The sequence below is a fragment of the Meriones unguiculatus genome, chromosome 3 (genome assembly GCF_030254825.1).
Source record: "Meriones unguiculatus strain TT.TT164.6M chromosome 3, Bangor_MerUng_6.1, whole genome shotgun sequence".
In the NCBI taxonomy this organism is placed as follows: Eukaryota; Metazoa; Chordata; class Mammalia; order Rodentia; family Muridae; genus Meriones; species Meriones unguiculatus.
The window spans coordinates 33,133,935-33,151,224 of record NC_083351.1 but is presented as its reverse complement, the minus strand read 5'-3'; the positions used below and the strand labels follow the sequence as shown (position 1 = coordinate 33,151,224).

General features: G+C 38.7%; 1 protein-coding gene across 2 annotated transcripts in view; it reads left to right on the top strand.

Annotated features, from left to right (window-relative positions):
- Positions 1 to 17,290, top strand: part of Pik3r3 (phosphoinositide-3-kinase regulatory subunit 3) — an 80,992-nt gene that overhangs the window by 34,255 nt on the left and 29,447 nt on the right. Inside the window, exons 3-6 of one of the 2 annotated variants that reach the window (XM_021660605.2) lie at positions 834 to 942; positions 4,184 to 4,282; positions 14,980 to 15,160; positions 16,834 to 16,959. In XM_021660605.2, coding sequence (XP_021516280.1) covers positions 834 to 942; positions 4,184 to 4,282; positions 14,980 to 15,160; positions 16,834 to 16,959 — 515 coding nt within the window. Of the gene's footprint in view, positions 1 to 833; positions 943 to 4,183; positions 4,283 to 14,424; positions 14,799 to 14,979; positions 15,161 to 16,833; positions 16,960 to 17,290 lie in introns of those variants that run through there. The other variant, XM_060379800.1, reaches the window with a different exon arrangement.

Genomic DNA, 17,290 nt, shown 5'->3' with positions numbered 1-17,290 from the left:
TGCTGGGATTAAATGCATATGACACTACCATTTGCTCATTATGAAATTTTTGTTTGTTTTTGGAGACTGTTTTTTAAAAACTATATACCTCAAACTGGCCTGGAAATATGTATGTATCTCAGGCTGACCTCAAATTCCTATTCAGTCTCCTGAATGTTGGGGAATACAGACATGTACAATCTTGCCCTGTCTCTCTGATTTTGATTTGCATTTTCTTGATGACTGACATGTTGAGCATCTTTTCATATGCTTGCTTTGGCTATGTGTACATCTTTTTTTTTCCAATTGTGTGTGTATATGCAAGTCACAGTATTTTTATAGTAATCAAAAGATGGTTCTCTTTACCTTTATGTGGTCCCTGGCAACTTGGACTTTAGATCACCAGACTAGCTCAACACACACCTTACCTGCAAGCCACCCCAGTCTATATAGTGCATTCCAGGACAGTTAGGATTACACAGTGAGACCCCCATCTCAGGAAGAATAAGAATACCTGAAATCCAATACAGTGACGTATTGCTAATATCCAATATAATAGTATTAGCTAGAGTCTTCCTGTTGTATTAGTCCTTTAATAGCTTTTAGAATTAATTGCTCAGGTTGAAGCTTTACTTGTGTTTTGAAGATATAAAATTTTTCTGAAGTAAAAGTATTTTCTGAGGAGGCAAAAGCTTTATGCCTCAAAAATGCCCTCCTGGCTAACCCTGACATGATAGCTGATTTGACTGGCAGTTGTTAGAATCTTATTTTATATTGGTTAAGGAGCTATTTCTGGATGGGGAAATTAGAATATTAATAATTTTTATATACAAAGTAACAAATTTTTCTTCTAGCTCTTCCACCAAAGCCACCTAAGCCATTGACTTCAGCAGTTACAAATGGAATGAAGGACAGTTGTATTTCTCTTCAAGACGCGGAATGGTACTGGGGAGATATTTCCAGGTAACTAGAATGCTACCATAATTAAATGCAGTGTTTTTAATTGATTATGAGTTAGTAGTTAAACATTTTAATGCTTTATTAGTTATCATTACCATTTTAAAAATTGTGTGTGTGAACCCTCCAAAAGTGTGTTTAGGGGCTGGTACGGTGACTCAGAGATTTAAAGTTGCTTGTGGCCAAGCCTGATTACCTGAGTTCAATCCACTGGATCCTTAAGGTAGAAGAGGAAAACTGACCTCACAACTTGTCCCCTGACCATCACATACATTGTGGCATGTCAGCACACACACACACACACACACACACACACACGCTCTCTCTCTCTCTCTCTCTCTCTCTCTCACACACACACACATACACAATAAAGAAATAAATTAAAGAGTCTTTAGTGTTTTTGGAGAGGACTTGGGCTTGATTCCCAGCACTCACATGGAGGCTCACAACCATCTATAACTCCAGGTCCAGAGAATGCAGTATCTTCGTCTGGCCTCCACAGGCCCTGCATGCATGCAGTGCATAGACAAACATACAGACAAAACACCTATATATAGTAAAAAATTCTTTTCAAACAAAAGCTTCGTTCATTTTCACGGTGAAACAACGGGGAACACTTTGGCTTATGAGTGTGACTGTACTTTCCATATGTGTCAAGGATGAACTTTTGAATAGATAATCCTTATACATTTAAGATAGTGACATGTGATTTAGAATAAAGGACCCTTATTTTAGGTACTTGGATTTCCTTTACCTTTTGTTTGTTTGTTTTCTTTTTTAGATAGGCTCTCATTCTGCAGTGTTGGTTGGCCTGAATTCAATATGTAACTAACAGAGATCCCCCTCTGCCTCCTGTGTGTCATCATGCCTGGCCTTCCTTTCTTCTCTTTGTAACCTAGTCAGGCCTTGAATTTGGGAACCTCCTCACTTAGACTTCCAAGTAACTGGACTTATAGGCCTGCACCACCTGGCTTGGCTCCTTTACCTTTTTCACTCTAAGGCCGTGGCTCTAAAATTTTTGCATGCACAAGTGTCAGTTGAGGTGGAACCCAAGAACCTTTGAGGCAGGGTCTTGCTTTGTAATCAGTGTTGACTTTGAACTGGTTCAAATTTTAGATCTCTTGCCTCAGCCCTTTTAGTGCTGGGATTATAGGTAAATTTCCTCATACCCATCATTAGCTAATTTTGGTGCAGTTTTTTTGTTTGTTTGTTTGTTTGTTTGTTTGTTTTTTGAGAAAGAGTCTCTCTATGTAGCCTTGCTTGTCCTGGAAATCTCTGTGTAAACCAGGTTGGCCTCAAATTCACAGAATTGGCCTGCCTTTGCCCCCCTGAGTGCAGGAATTCAAGGCATGTGGCACTCTATCCAGTTTGATGCAGTTTTAAAATAATTATTTAGTTTTTGAGATCACATTGTTTTCCCCTTCCCTCTCCTCCCTCCAAACTTCCATATGTACCTCTATGCTCTCTTTCAAATTCATGACTTCTTTTTGTGATTTCTTTATATAGCTTATTCTCAGAAATAGACATCAAGGACAGATCTGCTTTTTGGGTAAAATGTGGATTTAGATAGTTTGGAACACAGAGGGAATATATGTATACTCATACATTTTTTTTTCTTAATTTGAACATTTTATCTATTTATATTTTTTTCGCATTAAAGTTTAATGGGTCTCTAATGGTTTGTTGTTTGAGACAGTCTCACTGTGCAGTCCAGTCTGGCTAGAAGCATGCTCTGTAGACCCTGCTAACCTTGACTTAACTCCCCTGCCTCAGCCTCCCGAGTTTCCAGGCTTGCAACACCGTGCACACCTATTATATTTCATTTTCTTAAACCCCAACTGTTTATGTCAAAACAGGCTCCAGTTTGACGCTGCAGCACCTCAGTATATCTCCTTTCTTTCTCTTACCTGTCGTCTGCCCCTCTACTAAATGGTACCCATTCCATTTATTCCTTTTTGCCCTTACCATTTTAAGTGTATTATTGCATTGTTATTAGGTATACTCACATTCTTATCCACATAAGTACCATCTGTCTTCAGAACATTTACATCCTCCTAACCGAAACTTTACCTGTTAAAACAGAAGGTCTCCTTCCTAACCAGGCTTCTATCTTCTGTCTGTAACTACTGTAGATAGTAGGATTGTGTAATAGTCTACATTTGATCTGGATTTTCACTTATTTCAGATATCTTCATAATCCATTCATGTGTCAGAATTTCATTTTTTAAGACTAAATATATTCCAATATTTGTAAGTACCATATTTTGTTTATTAATCTAAATATGGGTATTTGGTGGACATTTATATTATTTACTCATTTTATCTTTGGTGCTGTTGTGAATGATGCTGTTATATTATTTATAAGTAAATAGCTGCTTGAGTTCTTTATTTTTTTTCGGGACAGCATTTCTCTGTGTAGCCTTGGCTGTCTTGGACTTGCTTTGTAGACCAGGCTGGCCTCAAACTCATAACGATCTGCCTGCTTCTGCCTCTGCCTCTGCCTCTGCTGGGATTAAAAGCGTGTACCACCAGGACTGGCGCTGCTTGAATTCTTGCTTTTGATGATTTTGGATATTTACCCAAAAGTGGGATTGCTAGATCGTTTGTTAATTTTGTGTTTTCTTTTTGAGAAGGACTTAATATATTTTATATTAAAATTCAGTAGACCAGTTTTTAGTATTATACAATAAGTGTTAAAATATTTAAGTGCCATTTAAGCTATACTTTAAAATTGTGTTTTACTATAATTCAAGGATCTTTTATGTCCTACATTCCACTGAATAATGTTTCTGAAATTCCTAAACTACAGAAGGAATTTGTTTTTAATATTAATTCAAATTAGAAAGCATGGCATTGATAGGCTGTGAACTTCAGTAAAATTTCCCCTCTGTTCAGGATCAGCTGCCACTGCTGCTTAAAACAATGACCTTCTTCCTAAGCAGCTGGGGGTTTCTTGAAGCTCTTCATGTTCAGACCTGCCTAAGAACGCCCCAACAGCCCATTAGAAACACGATCTGTACAGACAGTTGGAATCTGGAGGAGTTGAGCATCAAGTAGTCTTTCCCTAGATTACATAATACTAGCAATAAAAACAGAAATTGTTTCTATGGAGAGGACCTGAGTGACCGCTGGAGACTTGAGGGTATTGTAACCTTTCATCATGTCTTGATAATAAATAATATGTGAAGACAACCAGTGTTTTAATTTTTTTTCTTTTTCAAATGTTTCCTATAATTTTACTTCTCAGGGAAGAGGTAAATGACAAATTACGGGACATGCCAGATGGCACCTTCTTAGTTCGTGATGCCTCAACAAAAGCGCAGGGGGACTACACGTTGACCCTGAGGTTAGTACTCTGCCTTTCACTGGTTCCTTCCTAGTATGAGTACATGCACAGTTCTGTATTTTATTTAAATCTTAAGTATTTTTTTATATTTTTATTTAATTTAGATATATAATTTTTAGTTTTTCTAACATTTTTAACTTTAAGATCCTTTTTCTGGACCTAAAATATTGAAACATAAAATGGTACCTATTTTAATTTTATATTTTAAATACGTCTAACAATAAAATAAAAAGGCTAAAATTCCTGAATGTTAGGGAATAAATACATTATCTATCTGTTCTTTTATTTCATTAATGAAGTATAATTCATGGGTATAGCTCAAGGTTATTAATGAGCCTAATTCTCTAAGAACTTTTTGCTAATGTGGACTTTAGGAAGTAGAACTCAGCATAGTTCTGACAGATTAGTATATGTAGATAGTAAGATAGTTCTGGCCTGTGTTTTACCTCCCGCGTAGACATGTTAGTATTTTGTAAATGACAGAGAGATGATATATTTATAAGGAAGGGACATATATTAAAACAGGTTAAAAAACTTCATTGGCTATTCCAACATTTAACTTTAAGCATTAGCATTACATAGTTGTAGGCTGGAGAGCTGGCTCACCATCTAATGGCAGCTCCAGAAGATCTGGTGCTCTCTTTTGACCTCTGTAAACACACATGTATAATTTAAAATAAAAATAAAATATTAAAATCACCTAGTTGTAATAAAGTTTTGTTATTTTGTGTAATATTAGTGATTCACTCACTCATACTATAAAGGCTTTATTGTACTAGGCAAGGACTGGGCCGCTACACTGCTACCCCCCAGCTTGCTCTTCTGTATTGAAGCAGTGTCTTACTGTTTAGCTTTGGCCAACCTGGAACTCATTATTTAGATCAAACTGGCCTTGACCTCAAGAGATCCACTAGCCTCTGCCTTCCTGTACTGGAATTAAAGGATTAAAGGTGTGTATGAGGTGTGTGTGTGTGTGTGTGTGTGTGTGTGCACACATACTACCTCACACCTGTGGAGGTCAGAGGGCAACTTTGTACAGTCAGTTCTTTTTCCACCTTCAGGGTACTGTGAAGTAAACCAGGTTACCAGGCTGTGCACTAAATGCGTTTACTCACTGAGCCATCTCACTGGACTCCTAAATTCCCCGCCCCCACTCTACCCTCCCTTCCCCCCAGCGTAGGGTTTCTCTGTGTAGTCGTGGCTGTTCTGGAGCTCTGCCCTTGAACTCAGAGACTCACCAGCCTCTGCCTCTTGAGTGCTGCAATTAAAGGCATGTGCCACCATGCCAGGCTCTAGAAAATGTTTTAAATCTTACTGAAATGCTATTTTATCCCCAAATTCTTAGTCATACCCACCTGCCACTAACATTTATATTATGCAAAAGAGAGATGCCTGTGGGCTGGCAAGATGGTTCAGCAGGTAAAGGTACTTGCTGCCGTGCCTGACAATTTATTTGATTTACTGGACACACATGGTAGAAGAAGGGAACTGATTTCTACAAGTTGTTCCCTAACCTCTACATAGACTCAGTAGCATGTACACACAGAGTGACTAAATAAATACATGGAATACTTTTCCACAGTTATATAACTTAGCTGAAGTTGCAGTATTCTTCAGGAACAAAGGCAAACATTGCTTCCTAGTCTAGGACCACCTTTAGGATTTGATGCTAAAAGGGATAAGGAATGCTGGGTGTGGTGGCACATGCCTTTAATCCCAGCACTCAGGAGGCTGTATCTCTGTGAGTTCAAGGCTAGTCTGGTTTACAGAGGGAGTTCCAGTACAGCCAGGGCTACACAGAGAAAACCTGTCTCAAAAAACCTAAACCAAACCAAACCAACCAACCAAAAGAGTTAGGTTGGAGAGTTAGCTCAGTGGTTAAAAGCACTGGCTGCAGAGGACCTGTATTCAATTCCCAGCACCTACATAGGCAGTTCCTAACCGTCTGTTACTCCAGTCCTAGGGGATCTGACATCCTCTTGTGACCTTGGTGGGAAGCAGTCCTCTTTGAGGTACACATACATATATGCAAGCAAAACACTCATACACATATACTAATGAAATAGTTTTAGAAAATTAAAGGAATCATCAGTATTTCTTAGCTTCTATGGATTTCTCCAGATGTAGAAATTCCTTGAATAACATTACTCAAAAAAGGGCTCTGTGGTCTTCTTTCAGAGATATAGTACCTTTTATTGTTGAACAGTAGTAAAATTTAGAAGATTATGTTTTCATTGGGATAAAGAAAATATTTAGGATCAAGAATATTGATATCCTTAAGACATGGATTTACCTTGAGTTTATAATCCAAGTGAGTAATAGTGGAGTTGGAGAAACAAACATGCCCTAATTGTTTCATTAGTTATTTCAGTTTCCCCTTTTTTCCTCTTTGTTTGTTTTTGTTTTTGAGACAAGGTCTCTTATATATGCAACTCTGTCCTGGAACTTGCTCTGTAGACCAGGCTGGCTTCAAACTCGGAGGTCTGCTTGCTCTGCCTCCCAAGTACTTGGACTAAACATGTCCTCTACTATGCCAAGCTCCTTCTTTTTAACTCTTGTAACTATTGTTCTACTTTCTATCTCTGAATTTTATTATTCTAGATGCCTCATATAAATAGAATCATATAGTATTTATCCTTCTGTCTTGTTGATCCTTTTTTTTGTTTTGTTTTTTGTTTAGTTTTTTGAGATAAGAGTTTCTCTGTGTAGCCTTGGCTGTCCTGGACTTGCTTTGTAGACCAGGCTGGCCTCAAACTTACAGAGATTCACCTACCTCTGCCTCCCAGAGTGCTGGGATTACAGGCATGTGCCACTGTACCCACTTTGCTTATCATTATTAAGTTTAACATCTTTAAGGTTCATATATGTTACAGCATGGATTAAAATTTATTTCCTTTAAGGCTGGATAATATTCTGTTGTATGTGTATATTTTAGTTATCCATTCATTATTTGATAGATACTAGCAAGAAAAATAAACAAGAAAAAATTGTATTACACTTACACAATTCCATTTGAGCCTAGATTCTAGAGTGTGATTTGTTTGTACATTTGCTTTAAGGTTTTCATCCATCTAGAAAAGATTTGGCAAATAGTTGGTTTTCAGTAAATATTTGAATAGAGGATAGACTAAATGAAAGAAGGACAGAGAAGTTTCTCAGAGGAAATGACATTTGAGCTGTCCCTTCATTGGTTATGCTAGGCAGTCAAATGATGGACTTAATTCAGTTAAATAAACAGCTAATCTCAGTGATATTTAATTACATATGGCATCTAACAAGTTAAAAACTTTTGTTTGCTGTAACTTCCACCTGGGAGGCAAAGGCAGGAGGATTATAAATTTAAGCTTACCTGGGTTACTTACTGAGACTATCACAAAACAAGAAGTGAAGGGCAGAGAGGCTGGAAAGATGGCTCAGTAGTCAAGAGCACTGGCTGTTCTAGAGGGCCCAGGTTTATTACTCATCACCCACAAGGCAGCTTACAACCAACCATCTGTACCTGTAGTTCTAGTGTATCTGATGTCCTCTTCTGGCCTGCATGGGTACCAGAGAAGCCCATTGTGCACAGATGCACACTCAGGCAAACACCCAAACTCACTGAAAACACTAAAGCAGGGTGGGCGTACAGCTTAGTGGTGGAGTGCTTGCTAACGTGAACGAGGGCCCTAGGTGCCGCCTCAGTGCTGCCAAAATGACCAAAGAAAGCAAGCTCTGCCTACAGGATCACTTAGGCGGGGAAAGGCAAAAGAAGTAAGAAAGCTGTATTGAACAAGAGTTAAAAATAATAGGGCTTCAAAGAAAATATGTGGGGCTGAAAAAAAGAAAGGGGAATAATGAAAGTTGACTTTCATGTAAGAAATGATAATTTATATGTAGAGACAGGGATATGAATTGTAAAAGGTAACACTAGGAGCAAGAAAAGCCAGAATTGAGAAACTGAAGCCATTTTTGTGAGATATAGTTCCATTTGGCTCAGATTCTGGCTGTGTAAAGTTTGTTAAAAGGAAGTATTAGGGGTAGAAGGTTTGGGAGCTTTGAGAGCCTTGAATTCTAAAATTTGGAGTATATATTTAATATTGTAGGTGGGTGGAGAGAAGTTATGATCAGAATAAATTTTAAAAGAAAGGAGAGGGGCTGGAGAGATGGCTCAGAAATTAAGAACACTGGCTGTTCTTCCAAAAGTCCTGAGTTCAATTCCTAGCAACCATCTATAGTGAGATCTGGTGCCCTCTTCTGGTGTGCTGTATAAATAATAAATCAATCTTAAAACAAAAAGAAGAAATTGGCGGGGGTGTTTGGCTCAGTTTATGAGTGCTTATTTGCTAACATCTGAGAGACCCTGAGTTTGATTCTTAGGATCAGGTGTGCTGATACGTCCCTTTAACTTGGCAGGATACCAAGAGGATCCTAAATTCAAGGTCATACCTGGCTATATAATGAGGCTAACCAGGGCCATATGAGGCCCTGTCTTAAAACAACAAAACAACTAAAGAAATAAAGATATATACTTAGGAAGCTTTTACAAAGGGAGAGGAAGTCATGATTGAATTTAGGATTTATTGCTCAACCATTTAACATTTATTGAGTACTAACTGTGTTCAGTATTCTTCCAGGCAAAGAAAATGACAGTATAGGATGGCCTCTCCATTCTAGTGTTTTTATTCTTGGTGAGAGAAAGGGAGTGAAGAATGGATGACAAAATAAGCACATTAGAAAAGAAATGAGATCACTTCATAGCCTATGAATTACTGCATAAGAGAGCTTGATGCACTGGGGAATGTGGGAATGAGGAATTTCAGAAGTGATTCTGAGGCAGTGACCTCTAAAAGCTGAAGGATGAGAAATCACCAGCCAGGAAGGTGTCCCCAGGGGAGAGAACAACAATAACAACAAACAACAGCAATTTGGAAGAAATTAAATGGCTCTGATGAATGCAAAGACCTTTTTGTGGTTGACTTACATTGTCAAGCAGAATAAGTGATGAAGTTGAAATTAGAATCTTAACAAGCTTTCCAGAAACTTAATGGTCCATGAGAAGGAATTTGAATTTTATTTACAGGTGCAAAAAGATTGGTAAAGGATTATATGTAGAGAAATGACATGATTCAGTCATGGTTACACATAGTCCTAACATAGTGGATCTATCTTTGGAAAGGACTTAAGATAAAAGGTTATGGAGAATTAAGACTAAAAAGAGCTTGATAACAGAATTGGTAGAAGTTGAAAGTGATATTGGTTTGAAATTGCTAGACTTAAGACTGTATGTGCCATTTACAGAAATAGGAAGGTTGAGTCAGATGTTTATTTTTATTTATGTGTATGTCTGTGTATGTAACCTGTGTGTGGGTGCCTGAGGAGGGCAGAAGAGAGCATCAAATCCCCTGAAGCCTCCCAGTGTGGATGCTGGGAACTGAAATCAGGTCCTCTTGAAGAGCATCGATAGAAAGTTCCTTTTTTTTTTTTTTTTTTTTCCCTGAGATAGGGGTTCTCTCATATTATTTCTTGGGTAGACCAGGCTGGCCTTGAACTCAGAGATCTGCCTGCCTCCCAAATACTATAACTGAAGGCATGTGCTGCCACTGGCCAGCAAGAGCCTCTGAGCCATTTCTTCAGCCCTTTCACTGCAATCTTTTTTGAGATTAGTATTGATGTTAGCTCTCTAGAACTTTCAGGAAAAATATATATCTTAAGATATATCTAGAGATAGGGGTTTAATGCTTATGAGACTATCTAGCACCAGAAAAAAGAGCTAGGTACTATATGTGTAGAGTCAACAAAGCTTCAACAGAAGAGTGTATAAAATGATAACTGTAAAAGCTGAGCCAATTTTTTAAGAGAATAAGTATATAGCCAGGAAACAGAGAGAAGAGGAATAGTTTGAGAGAGTAAAAGCAAAGAATAACATCATCAGGATCGTTGGAGAATGATGTATTAAGAAGGAAGGAGTGAGCAGGCACAGTGGTGCACGCCTATAATCCTAGTACTCTGGGAGGCAGAGGCAGGTGGATCTCTCTGAGTTCAAGGCCAGCCTGGTCTACAGAGTCCAGGACAGCCACGGTTATACAGAGAAACCCTGCTGTGAAAAACAAAAACGAAAGGAAAAAAAAAAAAAGAAAACTTTCTCATACTTTTTTTTTTTTTTGCCATAGCTATCAGCTGAGTGCTTTGCCTATCTCCTAGTCTGGTGAATGGTGGCTTTGGTTTGTGGCTACATCTCTGTTTGTGGAATGGCTTTTATCCATCCCTCTAACCTGCTGCTGTCCGTTACTCTGCAAATTATCTTGTCTAAGTTTTAGGACTGCAGCTCAGTGTAGAGCACTTGCTTTGTATGAATGAAACCTTAGGTTCAGTCCCTAGTATAACCCCATCCTCCCCTTCTCCAAATAATTATCCTGTCTTTTTTTCATCTCCCCTCCTCCTCCTTTTAAAGCAAACAAATTTAAAAAAAACTGGGTCTCCCTATGTAGCCTGGCAGGCCTCAAACTGTGTAGACCAGGTTGACCTCAAACTCAAATCTTTGCGGTTATCAAAGATATGTGCCGCCAAACTTGGCCTTATCTTTAATTCATTTTAGTTGGAGTCTTGTACTTATAATTAGCTGAAACCATTTAGAATTTCATTCAAGGTCTTACTTTGCCAAACCCAATGCTTCTTGGATCTGTTGATAATCTTATTTTGGAAACTTTTGAAATGCTGATTTATTTTTAATTATGTGTTTTTGTGTGGGGAAGTGCATTTGAGTGGAAGTGCCTGTGGATGCAGAAAAGGCAACTGATCTGGAGCTGTAGTTACAGGTGATGGTGGGCTCCCTGAAATGGGGCAGAGGACCCATTTCAGTTCCCAGTACCTCTCTTTCCAGCAGCTCACAACCACTTGTAGCTTTAGATCCAGAGGATCTGAAGCCTGTAGCTTCATCAGATGCCTCAAAGTGTGGGTGCATACGCACACACACACACACACACACACACACATACACACACAATTAAAAGATAGTAAGTCTTTAAAAAATTAAAGCCTTACTATAGTCTACAAGCTGTTTCATGATCGTATGTCTCCTCCTACACCACTTACTGTTTTCTCTTTTGACCATTCAGTCCCCAAATCACTGGTCTCCTTGCTGTTTATGTAGCCCTGGCTGGCCTGGAACTTTCTGTATAGAACAATTTGGCCTTGCATGCACAAAGATTTGCCTCCTTCTGCTTCCTGCATGCTGGGATCAAAGGTGTGCACCACCACTCACTAGCCTTTGTTGTTTTTATTTTTATTTGTACTTTTACTTTATTTACTTTGTGTGTGTGTCTGTCTGTCTGTCTGCATGTGTTTCATAGTGTTTTTGGAGGTCAGAGAGCAACTTATGTGTGGTAGCTTTTTCCTTCTAAGTAGGTTCTGTGGATTGAGCTGAAGTTGTCAGGATTGCTGGCAAGGGCCCTTACCTAATGAACCGTCTATATAGCCCTTCTCTAATTTTCTATTTTTAGCCTGAGGCAAGGCGATTGCCACAAGTTTGAGGCCTGTTTGATCTAGATAGCAAGTTTCAGACCAGCCTTTGCTACATTGTAAACTTTGTCTCAAAAACAACCCAAACAACAAAAAAGCCAATCCAAAAATCAGAATATAATGCTCTGGCTCCCTCAACCTCAGACCTCTGAAATGCACATATGCTCCTTTAAGTTCTGTGAGAACATGGAGTGTATTTGGCTTGCTTGTCATTGTGCCCATAGCACTTTGTATCGTTCTTGGTACATAGTAGATGTTTGTAGGGGTCTGCAAACAGCAGGGCTGGCAGAGTAACAATCCAAGTGAGGCAAGAAGGAAATCCAGTTCAATACAATTTAGTTAGCCAGTGCTCCTTCAAATTTGTAATGTGTGACCCCAGGGAAGTTTATTTTAGCCATATTTAAGCACAGCACAATTTTGGAAAAAAAGTTTCTTGATGAAAATTAACTCAATCTTACATGTATAACAAAGCTTAAGACATGTTTATATTGAAACACAAATTACAAAGTACATATGCTCTCAGGAGGGAGTGGTGGTGCACATGTGTAATTCCAGCACTTGGGGAGGCAGAGGTAGGTGGATCTCTGTGAGTTCAAGGTCAGCCTGGTCTACAAAGCAGTCCAGGACAACCAGGGCTTCATAGAGAAACCTTGTCCCCAAAAACAAAAACAAAAACAAAACAAAACAAAAATTATATATGGTCTCTTCCATAAAGATGGGTTCTGTTGACTCAGAAACAATGCTCAAAATAAAGGTCCAGGGAGAATAACTGAGGAAAATGTAATAGCCTGTGGGAGTCAGTATTTGTCTTGCCCAAAGATAACATAGAAGGTCTCTAGGCTGTTGTAAAGTACAGGTGACATTTCTCATAATGATAGGTTTTCTTGACTGAGAAGCTGTTCAAGATCTAGGGAATAAGAGTCTGGGATAAACAAAAATAATAGTCTGGGGTATTCAGGTGACATCTAGCCCTACAGGGGGCTGGAGAGATGGCTCAGCAGTTTAAAGCACTGGCTGCTCTTCCAGAGGTCCTTAGTTTAATTCCCAGCCACCACATGGTGGCTTACAAACATCTGTAATAGAATCTGTTGCTCTCTTCTGGTGTACAGATGAACATGAAGACAAAGCACTAATATACATAAGTAAGTCTTAAAAAAAAAAAAAAGACTAGCTCTACAGGTAGCAAAAGGCATCAGCATACTATTGCTTTGAAGAGACACCATGATCATGGCAGCTCTTATAAAGGAAATATTTAATTGGGACTTGCTTATAAGTTCAGAGTTTTAGTCCATTATCATCATTTCAGGGAGCATGGCAGCATGCAGGCAGAAATGGTGTTGGAGAAGTAGCTGAGAGTTCTACGTCTGGATCCACAGGCAGCAAAAAAAGAGAGACTTTGTGTTTGGCATGGATTTCTTAAACCTCAAAGCCCATCTCCAATGACAACATTCTCCAACAAGGCCATACCTCTGAATCCTTTTAAAAAGTGCTACTCCTTGATGACCAAGCATTCAAATCTGTGAGCCTGTGGGAAGGAACTGTTCTTATTCAAACCCCTCACAAGGTTATTAACTATGTGCATTCCCAGCCCTTGGGGTGGAAAATAGGTATATACCTCTGCAGTTGAGGAGAATTCTCTGTGTGTAACATTACTGGTTTTCCTAGTGCTTTTCTGTGAGTACAAAGACTCCATGCCCTCTGTAGATACTCAGCACATTAATTTAATGAATTTTAAGAGAGAACATCTTGGATTTATTGTAAAAATGTGTGTGTGTGTACACTTATACTAATCACGTACTATTAGATGGTGCTTCTAAAATGTGTTTTGTAGGAATAGTTAGTTAATCATCCATCTAAATACTGACCTGAGCCTTGTGTAGTTTGAATTTCAACCAGTCTATAAATTCAGATGTATCTTGTTTGGTCTTTCCAAGTCCCAGTGGATTATTCATCATGTATAATAAATGCACAACACAAGGCATATATACCCCTCCCCCATTTCATGGTGCTATTAGAAAAATTGGATATAGCATTTTGCTTGCTGTTATATAATGAATCCACTTGATGTGGGTTTAGATTATGCTTTGTGGGACTTACAAAACATTGCTATTTTAATTTTAATTATAAATTCTTTTTTTTCTTTCTTATTTCCCCCCCCCCCCCCATTTCTTTTCTTCTCTTTGATTTTCTTTTCTGGGGCAGGGTCTTGCCTTGTAACTCAGACATAGTAGCCTCACACTTGTGATCCTTCTTCAAAGTGCTAGGATTATAGGCATGAGCTACCCACACTTGGTCTTATAAATGATCCTTTACTTATTTTTTGGATTTGACTAGGTAAATAAAGGTGGTCTGAGGTACTTAAGCATCAAATTATATCTGTAGTAAAACCTTGAATGTATTGGTAATACTGAGATAAACGTTTATGATTCCCTTTATATAGAGATGGCTTTTCCTTCTGCTTAAAGATAGAGAGGTCTTAAAGAGATTGCCTGTGTTCCTCATGAAAAAATTAAAAAAAAACACTCACAAAAGAAATAATTTACCGACATTTTAGTTATTTTAAGTAACATTTTGGGCTAAATTTGTTTATACTGAATATTGTATACATTTGGGTTTTTTTTGTTGTTTGTTTTGTTCGATTTTTGAGACAGGGTCTCTCTATGTGTTCCTTGCTGTTCTGGAACTCACTGTGTAGACCAGGGTAGCCTCAAACTCACAGAGATTCTCCTGCCTCTGCCTGGGATTAAAGGGGTGCACCACTGCACCCATCCCAGATACCTCGATTTTTAATAGCTAAGGTATTTTATGGACAAAAGAAATAGAAGAAAAAAAACGAAAGAAAGAAAAAGGAAGAAAGAAAGAAAAAGTGGTCAGATGTGATGGCCTTTTACTTGGAGACATAGACAGGGGATCTCTACTATTCAAGACAAGTCTGATCCACAAAGCAAGTCCTAAGACAGCCATGGCTACACATCGAGACCTTGCTCCCAAAACAAAACAAAACAAAAGGAAAAAATAGGTAAGAAAATAATATAAAATAATACATATTGTTAAACACATTATATATGCTGTTTAATCCTCTCTGGTCTTATTAGCATACATTTATTCGATATGAACTAAGTTTTTATATCTTCATATGAAATTAGTGTTTTAATAGAATTTTGGGGAAAATACTACAGTTATTGTTTTGTTGTTCACAGGAAAGGAGGAAATAATAAACTAATAAAGATCTATCATCGGGATGGTAAATATGGCTTCTCTGACCCTCTGACATTTAATTCTGTGGTGGAGCTCATTAACCACTATCACCATGAATCTCTTGCTCAGTATAATCCCAAACTCGATGTGAAGCTGATGTACCCAGTATCCAGATACCAACAGGTATGACCAGAGGTATTCTTAGAGCATTATTTCATTGAATTTTATTCTGTTTATCAGGCTTAGTGGTCAAAAAGAAGTCTACTTCACATTTATTTTCCTAATGAATCCTGAGTGTGTTGGTGTATGCTTTTAATCCCAGCTGAAGCAGGTGGAGCTCTGTGAGATTCCAGGCCAGCCAGGGCTATGTGAGACTCTATCTCAAAAAGAAAGGGAAAGAAAAAGATACATTTCCTAAGTAGCATTTTAAGAATTTTAGTTAAGTTTTTTGTTTGTTTGTTTGTTTTTGTTTTTTGAAATAGGGTTTCATGTAGGTGGGCTGCCTTTGAAATCACTGTAGCTGACAGAGACCTTAAACTTATTCCTGAGTTCTAGGATTTTAGGTTTTTGCTATCACACCTCACGTGTGTGTGTGTGTGTGTGTGTAGAGGGGAGAGTGTATCTGAGGTCAGAGGTCATCCTTAGGTGTTAGTACTCAGTAGCCATTCATCTTTTTGTTTTGAATCAGACTTTCATTGGAACCAGGGGTTTACTCATGATCCTAGACTGGATGACCCAGGGATCCACCCATCTCTTCTTCCGTAGCAGTGGGATTCAAGCTGTGGCACCAAGCCTCGCTTTATACTTAGATGCTGAGGATCAGATTCAAGTCCTCATGTTTATGTAATAAGCACTTTACAGACTGAGCTGTCCCTCCAACCCTCTTTTATTTTTTTAATTTATAAATTTTATGTGCTTGTGCAAGAGTGTGTGTGTGTGTTTGCGGGCATGTGTGTGTGTTAGTATCTGTGCCTGCAAAGGCCAGGAGACATGGCATCACATCTCTTGGAGCTGGAGTTACAAGCAGTTGTAAACTGCTGGATGTGGGTGCTGGGAATGACCTTGAGTCCTCTGAAAGCAAGTACTTCCAGCCATTGAGCCATCTCTCCAATCCTTCCAGTCCTATTTCTTTCTTTTTAAAAATTTTGTTATATTTTACTTTAATGTGTATGACTGCTTTGCCTGCTTGGTATATCTGTGCATGTATATATGTGCTCATTAAGGCTAAAAGAGGGCATTGGAACCCAGGAACTGGAGCTACAGATGGTTTTGAAGCCACCATCTGGGTGCTGGGAATCAAACCCAGGTTCTCTGGAAGAGCTCCTTAGGGCTCTTAAGCATTGAGCCATCTCTGTAGCCCCATATTTCTTAATTATAAAAATTATATTTTTACCTGACTTAAAATCTGTTACTAAAATGTGTTTTTCTTGCCTGTTGGGTGGTTCATGCCTTTAATCCTAGCACTAGAGAGGCAGAGGATCACTGTGATTTTCAGGCTAGACAGGTCTACATAGTAAGACCCTGTTTTAAGAAACAGAACAAAGGCTGGAGAGATGGCTCAGGCGTTAAGAGCTCTGGCTGCTCTTCTAGAGGTCCTGAGTTCAATTCCCAGCAACCACATGATCCCTCACAGCACTCTATAATGAGATTGGGTGCCCTCTTCTGGCGTGCAGGCACACATGCAGGCAGACTGCTATATAAATAATGAATACATCTTTAAAAAAAGAAACAAAACGAAATCTTTATAAAATCAGAACAGTTTTGGTGCTTGCTATTAAAACAGGACTTGAAATATAATTTGAATGTAAATAGTCCTGGAATTAATTGCTTCATTTTGTTTTTGTCTGCCTGTGTAGGATCAGTTGGTAAAAGAAGATAACATTGATGCAGTAGGTAAAAACCTGCAAGAGTTCCACTCTCAGTATCAGGAGAAGAGCAAAGAGTACGATAGGCTGTATGAAGAGTACACCAGGACGTCCCAGGTGAGAGCTCTTGTTTGGAATGATCGTTGTGCAATAGTATGGCTGCTGGATCTTGAGTAGTCCATTGGCTCTTCTGTCTGCCGCCTTCATATTTTAGCTGCTCCCATTCATAACTTTTTTGTTACTGTTGTTATTAAAGATATAATTTTCTATCAGTATTAACCAGGGGGTCAGGAATGTGGCTTAATTGGTAGAGAGCAGATTAATGGCCTCTCCTTCACAAAGCCCTAGGTTTGATCCTTGCATCACATAAAACTGGATGTGGTGGTACAAGCCTTTAATCTCTGGCACTGGGCAGTTGGAAGCATCTCTGTTTCTGCCTGCCCATGCC